Source organism: Prionailurus viverrinus, chromosome X (genome assembly GCF_022837055.1).
Source record: "Prionailurus viverrinus isolate Anna chromosome X, UM_Priviv_1.0, whole genome shotgun sequence".
Classification (NCBI taxonomy): domain Eukaryota; kingdom Metazoa; phylum Chordata; class Mammalia; order Carnivora; family Felidae; genus Prionailurus; species Prionailurus viverrinus.
In genome coordinates, this window is record NC_062579.1 from 81992379 (window position 1) to 82009912 (window position 17534).

Sequence of the window (17534 nt, forward strand, 5' to 3'; positions counted from 1 at the left end):
AGTGGCATGGATGGAGTGGGCCTTTGGTTATCTTTTCCTTAACCTTCTATTGAAGTATAACGTAGAGTAAAATACACAAGACTATATGCAAGACTATAGATGAGTTTTCACCGGGGTGTGTGTGTGTGTGTGTGTGTGTGTGTGTGTGTGTGTATACACACCCACCATACATATCAAGATATAAAATAGTTCCCGCACCCCATAAAGTTTACCCATGCCTCTTCACAGTGAAACCACCCCTGCCAAGGTAACCACTGCTATGCTTTCTATCACCATCAATTAATCTGGCCTATTTGGGGAATTCATATAAATGGAATCATACAGTATATATTTTTGTGTCTGGCTTCTTCCACTTATGTCTGTAAGATTCATTTATCTTGTTGCATGTGTCAGTAGTTTGTTTTTTTATAATTGCTCTGTAACCTTCCATTGAATAAATACATAATAATCAATTACCCATTCTCCTGTTGAAGGACTTTCAGGCTGTTTCCAGTTTGGGACTATTAAAAAAAGATGCTATTAACATTCTTGACGTGTCCTTTTCATGGACATATATACTCATTTCTCTTAGTAACTTAATAGTAGAATTACTGAATCATAGAGTAGGTAGACATTTAGCTTTAATAGTTTTCCTGCTACTAGGAAGGAAGTTTTAGCTTTTAGCCAGTTGTCCAAAGTGGTTTTATAAATTATAGTCCAACCTGCAACATTTGAAATGCTCCTGGGTGGCTTCTAGTGGCTTGTCGTGCTTATATTGTGGTTAGTACTTTGTGTTGTGAAATATCCAGTTGTCCATGTCCTCACCTCATTTGGTATTGTCAGTCTTTTAATTTTAGCTATTCTGGTGAGTACATAGGGAGTCTTTTTTTCAACATTAGATGTTCAAATGTATTTATTTATTTTAATATAATTTATCGTCAAGTTAGCTAACATACAAAAAGAAGCATCTCATTGAAGTTTTCATTTACAGTTTTTAAATGAATGACAATGTTAAACACCTTTCCATATACTTATTGACCATTTGGGTAGCATCTTTTTGAAATGCTTGCTCCATGTTTTTTGCTCACATTTATTGGGTTGTTTGCCCTTTTCTTCTAATTGATTCAGAGCCCTTCTTTATATATTCTGGATCTGAGTCTTTGTCAGATACATGTATTACAAGTATATTCTTTCTGTCTCAAATTTGCCTTTCATTCTCAATGCTGTTGTGTGATGAACAAAAGTTGTTAATTTTAATAAAGTCCAGTTTATTAATTTTCTTTCATAGTTAGTGCTTTTTGTATACTGAATTATTCAACAAATATTTTCCTATTCGGGTTTATGGAAATATCCTTTTATTTTTTTGTAACATTTAATGTTTAAGCTTTTATATTTAGGTTTGATTTGTCTCAAATAAAAATATTTTTATGGTATGAAGTAGGGGTCAAGGTTCATTTTTTTCCATACAGATATTCAATTGCTCCACACGTTTTTTTTTTCTTTTAAAGAACCTGAGATCTTCTGTTCTGCTCATCAAAAGACATCATTAAGGAAATGCATAGGGAAGCCACAGACTAGGAGAAAATACTTGCAAAACATGTATCTGACAAATGACTGATATCTGGGATATATAAAGAACCTCTACAATTCAATAATAGCAAGATAAACAGTCCACTTTTTTTAAATGGGGAAAACTTTGAAAAGATGTTTCACAAAAGAAGATATGTGGATGGCCAATAAACACATGAAAAGGTGATCAGTATTATCAGCTATTAGAGAAATGCAAACTAAAACCACAATGAAGTAGCAGTTTATTCCTATCAGCATGGTTATTATTAAAGCAACTGATATCACCATATGTTGTACAAGGATCTGGAGCAACTAGAATTCCCAAACATTGCTGTGAGCATCAAATGGTTTGGCAGGTTGTTTTTTTGTTTGTTTGTTTTTTGTTTTTTTATAAGACACACCATATACCTACTCTGACTCAGCAGTTCCATTCCTATCTAGGTATTTACCCAAGATATGTTAAGACATGTCCACAAAAATACTGGTCCAGAAATATTCATAGCAGTGTTACTTCATAATAGCTAAAAACTGGAAGTAGACCAGGTTTCCATAAAGATAGATATTCGTAATACATAAAACCTGACAAATGTCTGACAAATACCCAAATGTCTGACAGTAGATGAATGGATTAAAAAATTGGTATATTCATACAATAGAATCCTATCAATTCTACTACTGTAATGTTGTGGTAATTATTTTTATTATGAATATATAATAATGCCATGCTTGGATAAATAAGTTTAAAACTTATAATTATTCTTAAAAATATTACAAACATCAGCATCTTTCTTTTTTTCCTATTCACTGTTTTTTGCTAATACTATAAATTGTGAGTTTGAGTTGTAATTCTTAACACAATGCAGATTTTCTTTTATTATTAAATTGAACTCTACTTTAGGAACCCCAGGACTTCCTGGACCAAAAGGTATTAGTGGTCCTCCTGGGAACCCTGGCCTTCCAGGAGAACCTGGTCCTGTAGGTAAGCATGAAACCTAAGGATTTGTTGTTCTGTAAAACTAAGGCTCATATTCATTTTGAGAAAGTCAGATCATTTCTGGGAGTTGTGAACATTTTTAAGACAAGGAAACATGGTGATAATTCATTTATTTAGTACCATTTGTTAGGCACAAACTGAACAACTCTTAATAAAAGTTACTTAAAATTATTACTTTGGAACCTTATTTGAGGGGCTCTTTCCAGGGAGAGTTATTTCAAGTATCCTACAATAGTAGAAGCTCTCGTATTTTTTAGAATGGCGAGGTGTAGCACTGTTGTTTGTTTGCTGCATTCTAAAGCAAATTACTCCTCATGGCCCCATCTGAGGCCTATAATGCACCCTGTTCCACTCCCACACCTCACTCTCCTTGATATTCTACAGCTAGATTAAAATGAGAAACTGAAAATTTTGGGTACTGAATGAATAAGGCTCTTATTCTCATTAGCTTTTATTCTTTTAATGCCTCTTTTTCACAAGATTTTGTGGTTTAAAGAGGTGTCTCAGAGGTACTTTGTGGTCATTTGGATAGAACTATTTGAAGCTGGTATGGAAAGAATGGGGAATATGGAAGGAAATGGAATTGGGAAGATAGGTGAAACCTGCTGTACTCTGTTTTAGGTGGTGGCGGTCGTCCTGGGCCACCAGGGCCTCCAGGTGAAAAAGGCAGTCCGGGTCAAGATGGTATCCCTGGCCCAGCTGGACAGAAGGGTGAACCAGGTGCCATATTTATTCATTGTTCCTAATTTTCTAATTTCTTCTTTGTCTTCTTTAACTTTTGCCCTTTTTTCTCCACAATCAACTTATATCTTCTTTCTTAACCTCTAAGCTACTACACACTTTTCTCTTCCTAATTACCTTCTTGCACTCTGTACTGAGAATATTACTTCACATTTATCCATCAGGTTGCCTCCTTCTTATGAAAAACTCCATATACTTTCTTTCCAAGTTTTTCATGTGAAGAAGTTACCCAGCTTTTTTCAACTTCTCTGGATGACCTCGTTTCACTATGCAATCTATTTTCCATTTATATATATTATCCATTTATATATATTATATGTATAATATGTAAAGATGTATTTAACACTTATCACAAGTAGAATATATTTTATACAGTTTTCTCATGTTAGAATTGTGATTGCATGTTGGAGATAAATCTTCTGCATGGTTCATATATGTAGTAGCACTTAGTAAAAACCTGAATGGTCCTAAAAAAATTGTCCTTGTTTTTATTTATTTATTTGAGATTTTTTGGTTTATTCTCTGACAGGTCAACCAGGCTTTGGAATCCCAGGACCCCCTGGACTTCCAGGACTTTCTGGTAAACTTTAATAAAACATGCTAAATCAGTCCGTATAAAGAGAATATGTTGCAGCACACTTAATTTTCAATCTTCACCATTTGCCGTTATAAAATGCACATACAATCCCAGAAAACTCAAAGCTCAAGTTCTATCTTAAAGTAGTTATTAATTAAGAATTTAGTATAAAGAATTGTGCTACATAAAAATGCATTCTTAAAGAAATTAACATATAGACATCTCTTCATTACTTTCATCAATAACTGCTGAGGAAATGATATAAAGCACATTTGCACGAAGAAGTAGATTTCACTAAATGTTTTAAAAATCTTTCAGCCAGGGAACACCTGGGTGGCTCAGTTGGTTAAACATCCAACTTTTGACTTTGGTTCAGGTCATGATCTCATGGTTCAGATCAAGCCCCACGTTGGGTTCTGTGCAGACAGCCTGACAGCGAGAAGCCTGCTTGGGATTCTCTCTCCCTTTCCCTCTCTCTCTCTCTCTCTGTCTCTCTTGCAAAATAAATAAATAAATAAAATTTAAAAAAAGGTCTTTCAGTTGGAAAAAAAAAAACTACCACTCTTTTATCCCCATGGAAATAAAACCAAGGTAATATAAGGAAACTTTGTAGGAATATGTACCAATAATAAAAATTGAAAACTCCATATTAATATACATCTTGCATTTTGAGTATGTGCACATATACATCTACTTTCTTGCACTTATTCTTACTTTCATTGTAAGCACCAGAGAATTAAATGAATGACTGAATGTGTGTACAGGTATGCCTGTTTATTTTCTGAAAGGACCATTGGCTATTCTATGGGGGCTTTTTTCAAACCACAGACATACCTCATAGAAATTCCTATATCCTTCCCATGATCCCAATGTGAAAATTATTACTTTAATGTGCCACTGTTATATCACTTTCAGGCATGTTGGTGGTGTATAAAAAATGTTGAGAACAGTTTGTCTAGATTGGGATTCTAAATTTTGGATAGAATGGTCTTCAGAGACACACAGCAGCCGCTGAAGATCCACGTCTTCATTGGTCTCAAAATTAGTCTCAAAATATTTGTTTAAGGAATTTCCTCCAGCCATCTCTAACCTATTCATGCCAATACTTTAAACTTCTCTAGTTTTTTATTTTTTTATTTTCTCACAGCTACTGATCATGTGATCATTGCTTTGTGCCCTAATACAAAGGGTATCTTTCAGGATCCAAGCTGTAATTGTTTTTATATTTCTATACATACTCTAATAAATATTTCTTATAACAGATTAATATGTTTAATAAAAAGAATGTTTTTAATGGGTTAGGGATTTGGCAGGAGATAGAAATGACCCTTGCACATTCTATTACTTGTTCTAATAAGAATGAATAGATTTAGCCTTACAGGCAAGCCTAATACTCAATATCATTTAATGTGTTCCCTAATGTCACTTTGCTTTCATAGGTCAAAAGGGTGATGGAGGATTACCTGGCATTCCAGGAAACCCTGGACTTCCTGGTCCAAAGGGAGAACCAGGCTTTCAGGGTTTTCCTGGTGTGCAGGGTCCTCCAGGCCCTCCTGGTTCTCCAGGTCCAGCTCTAGAAGGCCCTAAAGGCGACCCTGGGCCCCAAGGTCCTCCTGGGAGACCAGGTATGTACATGAGTGGTGGGGGAATGGTCTATTTATTAGTTAATTTATTTCATTTTGCTGGCAGGTTATTCAGTCTTTGGGACTTTAGACTCTGTAAGAACATCTTACAAGTAAATAGCTTGGTTTATACCTAGCTCCATCTGTTTCTCTGGCATCTAATCATTCTTTTCATTAATGCCTTTCATCATTTACATAAAGTTGAACTAAAACAAATCAACATGGAAGAAAAAAGAAAATTGTGGATTTATTAGTCTTTTTATTAAACATAAATCCATACTGATAACCTGGCAGCAAAATGCCGTCTGCATTTTTAATGTGAGCTTCTCAGCATGTCATCACAGAAATCATTTTAGTGGTCACCCCATAGATGCTTGTGGTTCATACCAAAAGTGTTGCTATGGTTCTGTCATATGATCAGCCAATGTCACCAAGCACAATAAAAAAATTTTATCTTCTCTAGGAACTAGGCAATCAAATTTATCCTCAACATCACAGCATGATTAAATTGAATAGCCATCTCTTCATACCAACTTCATGTCTATACCTCATTTGTCTTATGTTAACTGCTCTAGTAGCCTCAATTTTGCATCCAAAGTTCACTTTTCATTTTGTGTATGTGCTGTGTCACTTCATTTTGCTAAGTTTGGAATGCTTGTACTCATCTGGGATTAATGTCGCTGAGCCCAATCACTGGTGATAGATTATTAACAGATTTTTGGGACTTGATACTCAATTTTTATATTTCAGGTAATTAAAAATTTGGCCTTCGTGATTTAAAATAATAAGAGAAATCTAAGGTTAAAGAAACAAAACAGTTGTCCTTTTATCCTTTGAAAGTCTGGCTCATTTTTTAATGTACTTAAAAATGAAAATTTCCATTTAAATTATGATAAACTCTGAAGTGATTGGAGTTAATTTTAATAAGATATGCTCTGAAAACATGAATCAAATGGGATCACATACTTTGTTCAGAAGGTCATTTGCAAAACCAGATTTGATCTGATCTTACTTGATTGTTTATACAAGGTGTTTAGAGTTTTACCTTGTTTTCACTATTTAAGAAAACCAGTGAAATTCTCCTCAGCCATATTAACTCTTACATGTAAAGAGTTGACACAAATATCTTGCTTGGTATGCATGCAATAATTATAAAATAAACCAAACTATTATCATTTTTTTACATTTTAATCAGCACTCTGGTTATTTGTTCTTTACTAGTAATGAAGGTCACTGTTGGACATTACTGTCAACATAAAGACATTAGTCACAAAGGTGCTTAAAAAAATTACTGTTTCCAAAGAAATAATAACAAAAATAGTAGGAAGAAGAACACCTACCTGATGAGTAGTTTGTGACTTCTCATTTGTTCATAAACTACAAATTAAAATGGAGTTTTAAACCTAATTGATCATAGAATTGGTTGTTTTTGTCTGAACTCATTGGTAATGGTTATTATAAAAATGATTTTTTTGCCTTTCAAAATATGTCACATGTGCTGTTTTTATTTTAGTGCTGATGCTAACTGGTAATAATTTGGTTTGTATACAGATGCATGAATATGAACTTTCATAGTATTCTTTTATTGAATTAAAGTTTAACTTGAAAGAAGTTAGTGTGATGCTTTAGTTTCTTGATATTGCTAACAATTTTGATATTTTTCCTTTTCGTTAATGATGACATTGGGCCTTGGTGAACTTTGATCCCTATCCAGGTCCTACAGGTTAGCTCTTTAACTCCAAAGTAGTAACTGCATGAACTTTGAAACTTTTTTATATTTTTATATATATTTATATGTATGTGTGTATAGTTATACATATATACGTGTATGTATATATATGTATATGTGTGTATATATAATTCTCTCTTTCTCCCTCTCTATATATAGGTACAGATATATATGTGTACACACACACACACACACACATATATATATATATATATACACATATAATACACATATATATCTGTACCTAATGCTTTCAAGTGTTTGGATGTATTTTAAGAGCATATATGCCAATTCAGTTCTTACATGTTGGTCTATCTCTGAAACTTGAAAGGAACTTGTAGACTCCAATGTTTCTGTCTATTAGAGTAACCCAAAATTACCTAGTTAGGAACATTAATTTAACATTTTAAAATTCAGATGTTTTTGTCATTTTTAGCCAAAAATTTATAGTACCCAAAAGTGTATTGTATGATATTTTACTTTTACCTTCAGAGTAGAGTGTATTTCTTATTTTTGTTTTATATCTGTTAATGTAAATGAAATTGAGCCATCCTTCACAAAGGTATTCTTTTTTTTAAGTTTTAATTTAAATTCCCATTAGTTAACATACAGTGTAATATCAGCTTCAGATACAATTTAGTGATTCAACACTTACAAACAGCACACAGTGCTCATCACATCAAGTACATTCCTTAATCCCCATGACCTATTTCACCCATCCACCCCACCTCCCCTCTGGTAACCATCTAATTATTTTCTATAGTTAAGAGTCTGTTTCTTGGTTTACCTCTCTCTCTTTTTTTTTCTCTTTGCTTGTCTGTTTTGTTTCTTAAATTTCACGTAGGAGTGAAATCATATGGTATTTGTCTTTCTTTGGCTGACTTATTTTTCTTAGCATTATACTCTCTAGCTCTGTCCACATCATTGCAAATGGCAAGATTTCATTCTTTTTGATTGCTGAGTAATATTCCATCACACACACACACACACACACACACACACACACAAACACACACACATATGCACCACATCTTTATCCATTCATCAGTTGATAGACATTTGGGCTGTTTCCCTAATCTAGCTGTTATAGATAATACTGCTATAAACATCAGGGTGCATGGATCCTTTGAATTAGTATTTTTATATTTTTTAGGTAAATACTTAGTAGTTCAATTGCTGGATCATAGGGTAGTTCTATTTTTAACTTTTTGAGGAACCTCCATACTGTTTTCCAGAGTGGATGCACCAATTTGCATTCCCACCAATGGTGCAGGAGGATTCCCCTTTTCTCCACATCCTTGAAAAGGCATTCTTTTTTAAGATCCTGCAAATTCATGTTATCAGATCCTGCAAATTCGCAGTTCTTGACTTGCCACAACTCTTGTAATTTTTCAAATCATCTCATCTTCACATTTTGGGTTGTCACAAAGTTCTAAATTCTACTGCTATGAAAATGGACCAATAGGTATGGAGTAAAAAAAATTTCCTTACAACCAGCACAGAATAGAAGCCTCTTAATCTTATTTTAACCATACATATAAAAACAGTACACACCAAAGAACAGTTAATTGCCATAAGTTGTCCAATGGAAAATTGCTGATTCATAGTGAAAGATGTTACCCTAATAGGAGTAAAAAGAACCACAAATATCTGAATGTGTTTGTTATTTCAAGATAAATAGGCCTTTTCAAATTTCTAAGGAGGAACTACAAGGGGGAAAGTGTATTCCTGAGTTCTGACTACTGGGAATGGCTAGAAATTTAAAATTCATGATTTTTCAAGTTTCTTTTTAGGAAGCCATCTATCTCTATCTGAACTGATTCCCCAGTAACTTACTCCTACTTGCTACTTAATTCCTTCCGCAGACCCATAATTTCATACAGCCAGAGTATTTGATGTAGAAGAGACCTAAGTTTTACACTTTTCAAAGAGATATTATTCACCAGGCACTTGTTAAAGATAGCAATACAAGTTTTACTTAAGACAGTTGCAGTAGGGAACCGACAGTTGCATTAGGGGAGACAGACTGAGCTCGATTCTGAATACAACAAAGAAAAATGGGGATTTATGGTCAACCAGCAGAGTGAGGGAGTAAGTGAATGAAAAATTACTAGAAAGAAATATCAAGGGAAGGTAGATTCTTGCTAAACTTGCCTTATAGAATCCTTACTAAAGTCAGGCCAAAGACTTAGACATCAAGGTTGGGGGATGGGGGGCTTGATCAGATATCAACAGTGGGGTGACTCTCCCTAAACTGACATAGCAGGGTTCTTGCTAAAACTAGACTCAGCATACCAAGAACAGGGCCCAAGGATTGAGGCCAGGTTGAGAAGAAGGCTCAGAGGAGCCTGTCTAAAGTTTAGTCAAAGAGAGAATCTTTGTCACATTTTAGAAAACACAGGCCCAAAGATGTCAAGAAGCTTGCTCAAGGTCATGTGGTTAATCGCTGGCATAGCTGGGAATCTGACTTAGAGCTTCCCAGTGCTCTTCTGTTAAGTGTCTGCTTTACTAGTAACACACATCATCCTTCTACAAAGGCAGTTATATGGCTCAATGCTTATGATCTGACTTTTTATTCTAGTTATAATAAGTGATGAAGCAAAATGGACGCCAGGGTGGCTCAGTCGGTTTAGTGTCTGACTCTTGATTTCGGCTCAGGTCATGATCTCATGGTTCATGGGGTTGAGCCCCACATCAGACTCTATGCTGATGGTGCAGAACCTGCTTGGGATTCTCTCTCTCTGCTTCTCTCTCTCTCTCTCAAAATAAATAAATAAACTTCAAAAAATATAAGCGATGAAGCAAAGTTGCTTCTGCCATCATAGGAGACTCTTAGTTATAGGAAACTGGAGCTTGCCTCCACTCTCTTGTTTTTGTTACCTCATAAATTCCATCAATCCTTATTAACTGCTTCGTGTGTTTTTCCAAAATGGATGTCATCAAAAAGATTAAGACAAGTGCATATGATTTAACTATCACCATGATAAAGAGAAAAATTAAAGCATACTTGGAAGTAATTTTGAATACCCCCCTGTCTGACTTGCATAGACGTCTGCTGCCTTGATCACTTCCAGATTTTAGTGTTGGCTAGAAGAAGATTGCTTTCTTCTGAGGCACCAGAATATATTCAAAGAAGAAAAAGGGAAGTAGCCACATTACTTTAAAAGCAATTTGAGGGGCGCCTGGGTGGCGCAGTCGGTTAAGCGTCCGACTTCAGCCAGGTCACGATCTCGCGGTCCGTGAGTTTGAGCCCCGCGTCAGGCTCTGGGCTGATGGCTCGGAGCCTGGAGCCTGTTTCCGATTCTGTGTCTCCCTCTCTCTCTGCCCCTCCCCCGTTCATGCTCTGTCTCTCTCTGTCCCAAAAATAAATAAACGTTGAAAAAAAAATTTTTAAAAATTAAAAATAAATAAATAAATAAATAAATAAAAGCAATTTGACATCTTATTTACCAGATGTACTGTAAATTACATAGTTATTGGAACCTAGTGTCTACAGTGTTCTCTTCTTTGCAATAGTGGAAGACTACAACCTTAAATGGAAACTGGATTTAAAATTTACTAATCAATTCATCAGCTTATCTTTAGTTATTACCACTTATGTCCAAGACTTTAAATTTTCTATTTTATTTTTTCAGTTACTTTGTTAAGTCATTTGAGAAATAATGCTTTGAGAGCTCCATGTGCAAAATTGACTTGGCATATAACTCATTAAAATTTTACCTCTTAGAAATTAAGATCTTAGAAGTTTTGCTATGATACAATCTGAAGTTTTCCTTGTTACCTACTCAGACCAAAATATATATTTCAGTGACATTTTTCTAAGCATTCTTGTATTGGTCCTACTATAGCATGCAGCATGCACATAGATAAAATGTCTTTACTCAAACTCTGAATTATCTTAGGTAGGAATTCTATTTAACTAATTGTGTGGCCAGACTCTTCTCAAACTGTTGTCATAAATCAGTTTGCCTTCTGAATTCCAAATTGCCAAATGCTTTAAAAGTTTTATTACCTGGCAGTAATAATAATAATGTTTTATATTTATGTGACATGCCACCATTTACATCATATAATGTAATTTTATTATAAGCTCATTAAAGACAGAGTTTGGGTCTAGCTAACCTTTGTGTTCCCTGTAGCACCTTGTACATGGAGATAGCAGGTCCATATTTTCAAAATTTAATTTGATCTTTAAAACAACTCTGTGAGGGAGGTTCGGGCAGATAACACTGTTCGCATTATGTGGGTGAGAAAACAAGCTCAGAGAGATTGAATTGTCCACAATCCCACTGATATAAATAGTAGAACCAAGAATAGATCCTAGGTTTTCTAATTCCTAGGATTCAATTCTCTAGCACAATTTATCCTCTCTGCTAACCTCAGTGTTTATAAATCATAGCAAGACTTGTAAGGAAAGGAAATTGTGTTTACAGTTAATTAACATTAACCAAGAGTGGTCTTATTTGTAGGCTTTTTATCTTTTTATTTAATGATCCTTCTTTTAATAGTTAATAGACTGATTTAATATGTGCATTGAATAATAATAAAGTAAATTTGATATTTTCTGTGGTTTGGGGTAGGATACTGCATGTCAAAATATTTTAAAGTACCCTTTCACTGATGGCCTTCACATTTTTGGAAAATTTGGCTCTTTATAATTTAAAGTTCAGTGATGAACAAATATATATATTGGTTTTTCCCTGAATAACTTGTTACAAGTAATAATGCAGAAAAGAAAGCTTCTTGATGAATTATGAAAAAAGTCAGAAGGTGGCTACATGGAATGATTTTCAAAGAAGGCAAATAGAAGTACAGTTGGTAATGGCTATTGTGTACCTGTATTTTAATTTCTCCATTTAGTCACCTATGATCTTTGTATTTTTGTCTAATGAGCCTTTTAAAGTTAACTGTACCTCTTTGAGGCAATCTGAACATATCAAGAAGTTTGCATCGTGAGTTTTTCCTAAGAGAAGCCAGAGGCCAAGATAAACTTAAACATTTATACAAAATTAACCCTTCGTGAAGGGAATGGAAGGCTATCAGCGAAATGGTACTGTCTTTCCAACTTTAATGTTTGAGATGCTAACTTTTGGAAAGCCATGGTAGTAGTGTTAACATGATATCTGTAGTAGAGTTTTCCATTTTTTGAGTTAATGAAAACTAGCAGCTTATTTCCTATAATAAGCTCTATTTGAAAATGTTTGTCTCTCTATACTTCTGTATGGTTCTGTTTGCCTACTGATTACGCTGTAGGTGTGAGATATGCTGGCAAAGAGGATTATTGTTTAACTTGTGCTATAATGTGAACCACTTCTAACTCATAATCTTATTTTGTACTGTGTGATGTCTGATACTGCTAACATCGATCTTTGAGCTTTGGTGAACTCTGATCTTCCCAGGTTTTCAAGGTTAGACTCTTCACTGGTCAATTCTTTATTTTTTTTTTTTGAATGTTTTGCATGTGTGATAAGAGAAATGCAGTTTTTTGTTTTTGTTTTGTTTTGTTTTGTTTTTGCTATAACTCAGAAGTCATTGAAGGGGGCTGTTCTCAAATACTACCTGCTCTGGTATTTAACATATTGGTGAAGGTAATGTTAGTTGTTTATAATCAAGTTTGAAATGACATTAGGTCTTTGTGGCTTCAATTGTTTATAATAGGTAATTCTTACGTGAAGACATGTTGAATTTTAAATGGATATACACTTATTGTTATCTTTAAGACTGCGTTAAGATTTTCAGTCAGGTATCTGGCCCGTTTGTAATTTCTGCATATTGATATTATTTTCTTGAAGTTTGTTGCTTGACATTGCTCTGATTTGTGTTTATGTGGCTATTTTCAAAAATGGAAGAGCGTAGCTGTTGAGGACTTTAAAAATAAAATCTATATGTCCCTTATATCATTAGCAAATCATTAATTTAAATTTGAGGGACTCCAGAATGGCAGGTATGAATTAATAACATGTAAATTTCCCAATATCTTATTTTAATTGCAGAAAGAACAATGCCCATAACATGCCTACTTTTTTTTTTTCAAATATTCTGATAACTTTTCAGCCTGGGGAAAAGAATCATAAAAGATTCCCTTTTTTCCCGATCTTACTCTTACTTTGTCATTGTTGGACTGATTAACAGTTTATTTTTTTCCTAATAAGATGATTTGCTACCTGATTTCTAGTCCAAATTATACATTATGGATGAAAGCAAATAATTTTGCTTAGAAAACCCTATCTAAGGGGTTTGAACTCAACAATTGCTTTTCTTTGTTTATTTTAGTGTAAAGTATTCCAGCCCTTTCTTTATGATCAGGAAGGGAATTTCTAAGTGTGTCTCTCTGGTTGCTGGATTTGGCTGACTATATAATTTAAACTGCTTAAAGATAAAACAATTGTGCTCTTGTGGACCTGCTTCCTCTTTCTCATGTGCCAGATAGAGTAGTGTTATCATATGAAATAACATAGAAATAGCTGAAATATTTAAAATGGGCTTATATTTCAAAGATAGGTTCTTTAAGTTTTACTAAGAATGAAAGTAATAATAGTGATAATAATTTTTAAAAATCTCTTTCATAATTCTTACTATGTGCCAGGCACTGTGTTAAATAATGTATACATATTATCTTATTTAATCCTTGGTACAACCTGATAAAGTAGGTACTATTCTTATTTCCATTTTAAAAAAGAGGAAATTGAGGCCAAAGAGATTAATAAACTTGCTAAAGTCTAGCAGCTAATGATTATTGGAGCTGGGATTCCAACCTAGCATTCTAGCTCCAGAGCCCAGCGTTCTTAATCTGTATGCCATGCTGCCTTGTTAGAATGTAGTCATTGATTCTGGGTCTTAGGAGTATTGGAAGAAAACTAAAGTCTGAATTTTATCTCAGATCAAAAAGATGACCCTTTGTCCGTAGGTAAGCATGAATTCAGGTATTCTAAATTCATTTGCCTATGATATTTCCTTCCAAAGTAATCACTATATATTTTCATTTTTTATTGAAACCAATGAAACACTAAGATAACCAGAGGAGAAAATGTGTAAGTGCTTTTGCCTGTTCATTACTTAGTGCTTCATAACTAATTTCTTAAGGCAGAACTAGATAGTCCTAGCTTCAATCACTGTGTAGCAAGTAAGTAACAGCTATTTCCCACCTAGTGACAAAAGATGTGGCCATTCACAAGATCCCCTTGGTTGCTTCATGGACCTAATATCTTTATTTAGAATGAAAAGTTAAAAATATTGTATAAGGAAAAGAGCTTAGCAAAAACCCTATTTTAAATAATTTTATTTATTCACAAGACATATGCAAAATTTTTCTTCACAAATAATTTAAAGTGAATTTCTGACACTAAAATATTACCGTATACTAATAAGCATGGCACTAAAATGAAATCAAACAGTTTGCTCAAGTAACTATCTTAATTGCATAGTAATAAAAGCCGAATGAAACCACTTACAAATACTACTTACAAAATAACTACTTATATAGCAATTTGATATTAATCGCAATGAGACAAATTGCTTGAATCCCTGATTGTCCTAAGTACCAGTTCTTAAAGTGTGGTCTGAAACCAACAGCTTTAGTTACAGGGCAGTTGTAAGAATGCAGATTCCTGGACCCCTCCCCAGCCTTCCTGAATCCAAAACTTTGGGGGTAAGCTCAAGAATATGTTTTAACAGAGTCTCCTGGGGATTCTGATATATGCTCCAATTTGAGAACAGTGCCCTATAGTGTTTGTTTACTTTCACTTAAGTTAAACACTTGGGGTTACAGAAGCAATCTTTATTATAATGTCCTGGGTCCTTTCTTTAACTGTGATCTTATTAGATTTAACATATAATAAAATGCAAACTAAAATGGTCTGCAAATCAGTGTTAATAACAAAAAGAACCCAGCCTAATTTATATTAGAAAGCGTTATCATAGGCCTATATATTTTAATGTAGTCTGGATTTTATTCTGCAAACTAATAGGATTTAGGTGACTGATAATTTAAAAGCCAGACTTTTATACTACTCTTATGCTATACTGAAATTTTGCCATTGTTGTGCATTATCAAGGTCTACCAGGTCCAGAAGGTCCCCGGGGTCTCCCTGGAAATGGAGCTATTAAAGGAGAGAGAGGAAACCCAGGCCAACCTGGGCAACCTGGTTTGCCTGGTTTGAAAGGAGATCAAGGACCACCAGGACTCCAGGTAGGAAATGGGGGTAGATATTTGATGAGAAAGGGGTATGGGTGTGTGCATTCAAAATGAGAATTCTAAGCTGCATTATTTTTATTAGTATTTACTGGTCAAGGCTGTATATATGGCTCCCTGGTGAATTACGAAGAAAAAAAAGGCAAGTTTCCTATTTTTTCCAACTAAAGGAACTTTGTTACTGTATAGTTAAGGAGTTCCTCAGAAGATATTTTACCTGGAGTCATTGCTATGTGTATTGTTTAGGTTTGAGAAACCTTCTTTTCAGTGAAAGCAAATTCGTAAAAGAAGACACACATATCAGAGCATTGAATGTGGATGAGACCTTTCACAGGGAAGTAATTAGAGTTGAGTGGGGATATTTTAGACTTTGAAATTAGAATTAGGTTCAAATTTCAGCTCTACTTCACACTTCTGCTTTGTGTCTATGAGTAAGGCAGATAGACAGTTTAGGCTTCTGTCTTCACCTTAAAAAAGGAATAATAACATATCCCTACATCTGTACTCATGTACTTTTGCACATTGGTTTGAGTGACCCAGAAAGTCACATGCTTCTTTTTGAATCATTGGGAATAATAAGAGTTTCTTGCATTCATTCAGGAGGATTGTTAGATTTGGCGACCAACACAGTCTGGGCTCAGTCTTGTAACTCACTGGTGGCTGCTTTATAGCAGAAAAAAGAAAAAGGATCTAAAAAAGTAGTCCTTAAAGCTTTCCAGCAACTAACCTCTTTTCCTCATGTCACCACTTTTCTTCTAGACACATGCTAGAATTAAATTTTAGTCTTCTCTTTATTCATTCTCTACTTACTCCCTCTTCACTCATTTCCCGTGTTCTTCCAGTTCACATGTCTCTATACTTGATTCAAGACTACTACTGCCTGATACCAAGATTTCATGAATCTAGTATTATCAAGTTCTGTTCATTTTCTTTTGTGTAAATTAGTTCTTATATTTGCATGTTTTTTAATTCTTTTATTGGAAATAACGTTAAACTTACAGAAAAACTCCAAGAATGGTAAAAAAAAAAAAACCTTCATGTATCATTTATTCAGATGGACTGGTTGTTAATGTTTTACCCTGTATGTTGTGTGTGTGTATATATATAAACATTTGAGAATAAGTTGCAACTGTCATGCTTTTTTAGTACTAAATACCTGAGTTCATGCTGATTTTAATATATTCTATTTTTAAAAATAGAATGTTCCTTCTTTTGTCTGCTGTTTCTTCACTCTAGTTATGCATCCCAAGCTGGAATACTACATGAGTGATGTTGTGTCCTCCATCAGATATTTAGGCCCATAATAGCCATCTGCCCTTCATTGGTGATTTTAATTTTGATCATTCCAACAAATTGTTATCTGGTTTCTCCACTGTATGGTTACTATTCTTCTCCTTGTGACTAATAAGCAAAACTATAGGAATGCACATTAAGACCATGCAAATATATTGCTCATCATCAGAATTTACCCATATAGTTAAATCTATTTATGATTTTTGTCTCAACCAACCAATACTAGAATAGTGGCAAATTGATAATTTTTTAACTCTAGCACTACCTCTACATATACCAGTCAGCCCTTTGGTAAGCAAGAGCCTCCCTTCTCTTCCATGTATTGTTTATTTATTATTAGTATGGACTCATAAAGTCTCTTTAATGATTTTTAAGTTTTTTAAACTGTAATTGCCTATTTTCATGCTCAAATTATCCTGGATTTGGAAACTTCTTCAACCTGGATCCTATGTCTTTCTAACATGCTCCAGTTTTTTTAAGCTGTTTCTTACATGTTGGACTAATATGTACCATGTTTGCCCCTCTTTTATTCCTAATAATAAGAGTTTCATTTTAACACACTTACTCTTCCTTTAGGTACATTCTAGACTTCCTCTCAACTCTTCTTCTTCCCATAGTTTTCCTGGCCCTCAAACCCAATTAAGTAACAGGCCCTGCTATATTTTTTGCTAAGTCTTGCAGACTATCATTTCTGCACTTGCACTTGTGATTCTAACTGAAGCACTTATCACCTCAGTGCTATACTAAAAAAAAAACACCTCTTTGTTAATGATAATAAAATAATAGCTGCCATTTCTTAAGTACACACTACATGCCAATCAGTTTTCTAAGTACTTAAT

At 34.2% G+C, this 17534-nt stretch overlaps 1 protein-coding gene across 3 annotated transcripts in view; it reads left to right on the top strand.

The window, feature by feature from the left end:
* The window catches only part of COL4A5 (collagen type IV alpha 5 chain), a 239082-nt gene that overhangs the window by 208525 nt on the left and 13023 nt on the right, over nucleotides 1–17534 (top strand). Inside the window, exons 38-44 of one of the 3 annotated variants that reach the window (XM_047843863.1) lie at nucleotides 2447–2527; nucleotides 3164–3262; nucleotides 3813–3863; nucleotides 5300–5485; nucleotides 7197–7205; nucleotides 12611–12619; nucleotides 15266–15399. In XM_047843863.1, coding sequence (XP_047699819.1) covers nucleotides 2447–2527; nucleotides 3164–3262; nucleotides 3813–3863; nucleotides 5300–5485; nucleotides 7197–7205; nucleotides 12611–12619; nucleotides 15266–15399 — 569 coding nt within the window. The remainder of the gene's footprint in view (nucleotides 1–2446; nucleotides 2528–3163; nucleotides 3263–3812; nucleotides 3864–5299; nucleotides 5486–7196; nucleotides 7206–12610; nucleotides 12620–15265; nucleotides 15400–17534) is intronic. The other 2 variants (XM_047843864.1, XM_047843865.1) reach the window with 2 other exon arrangements.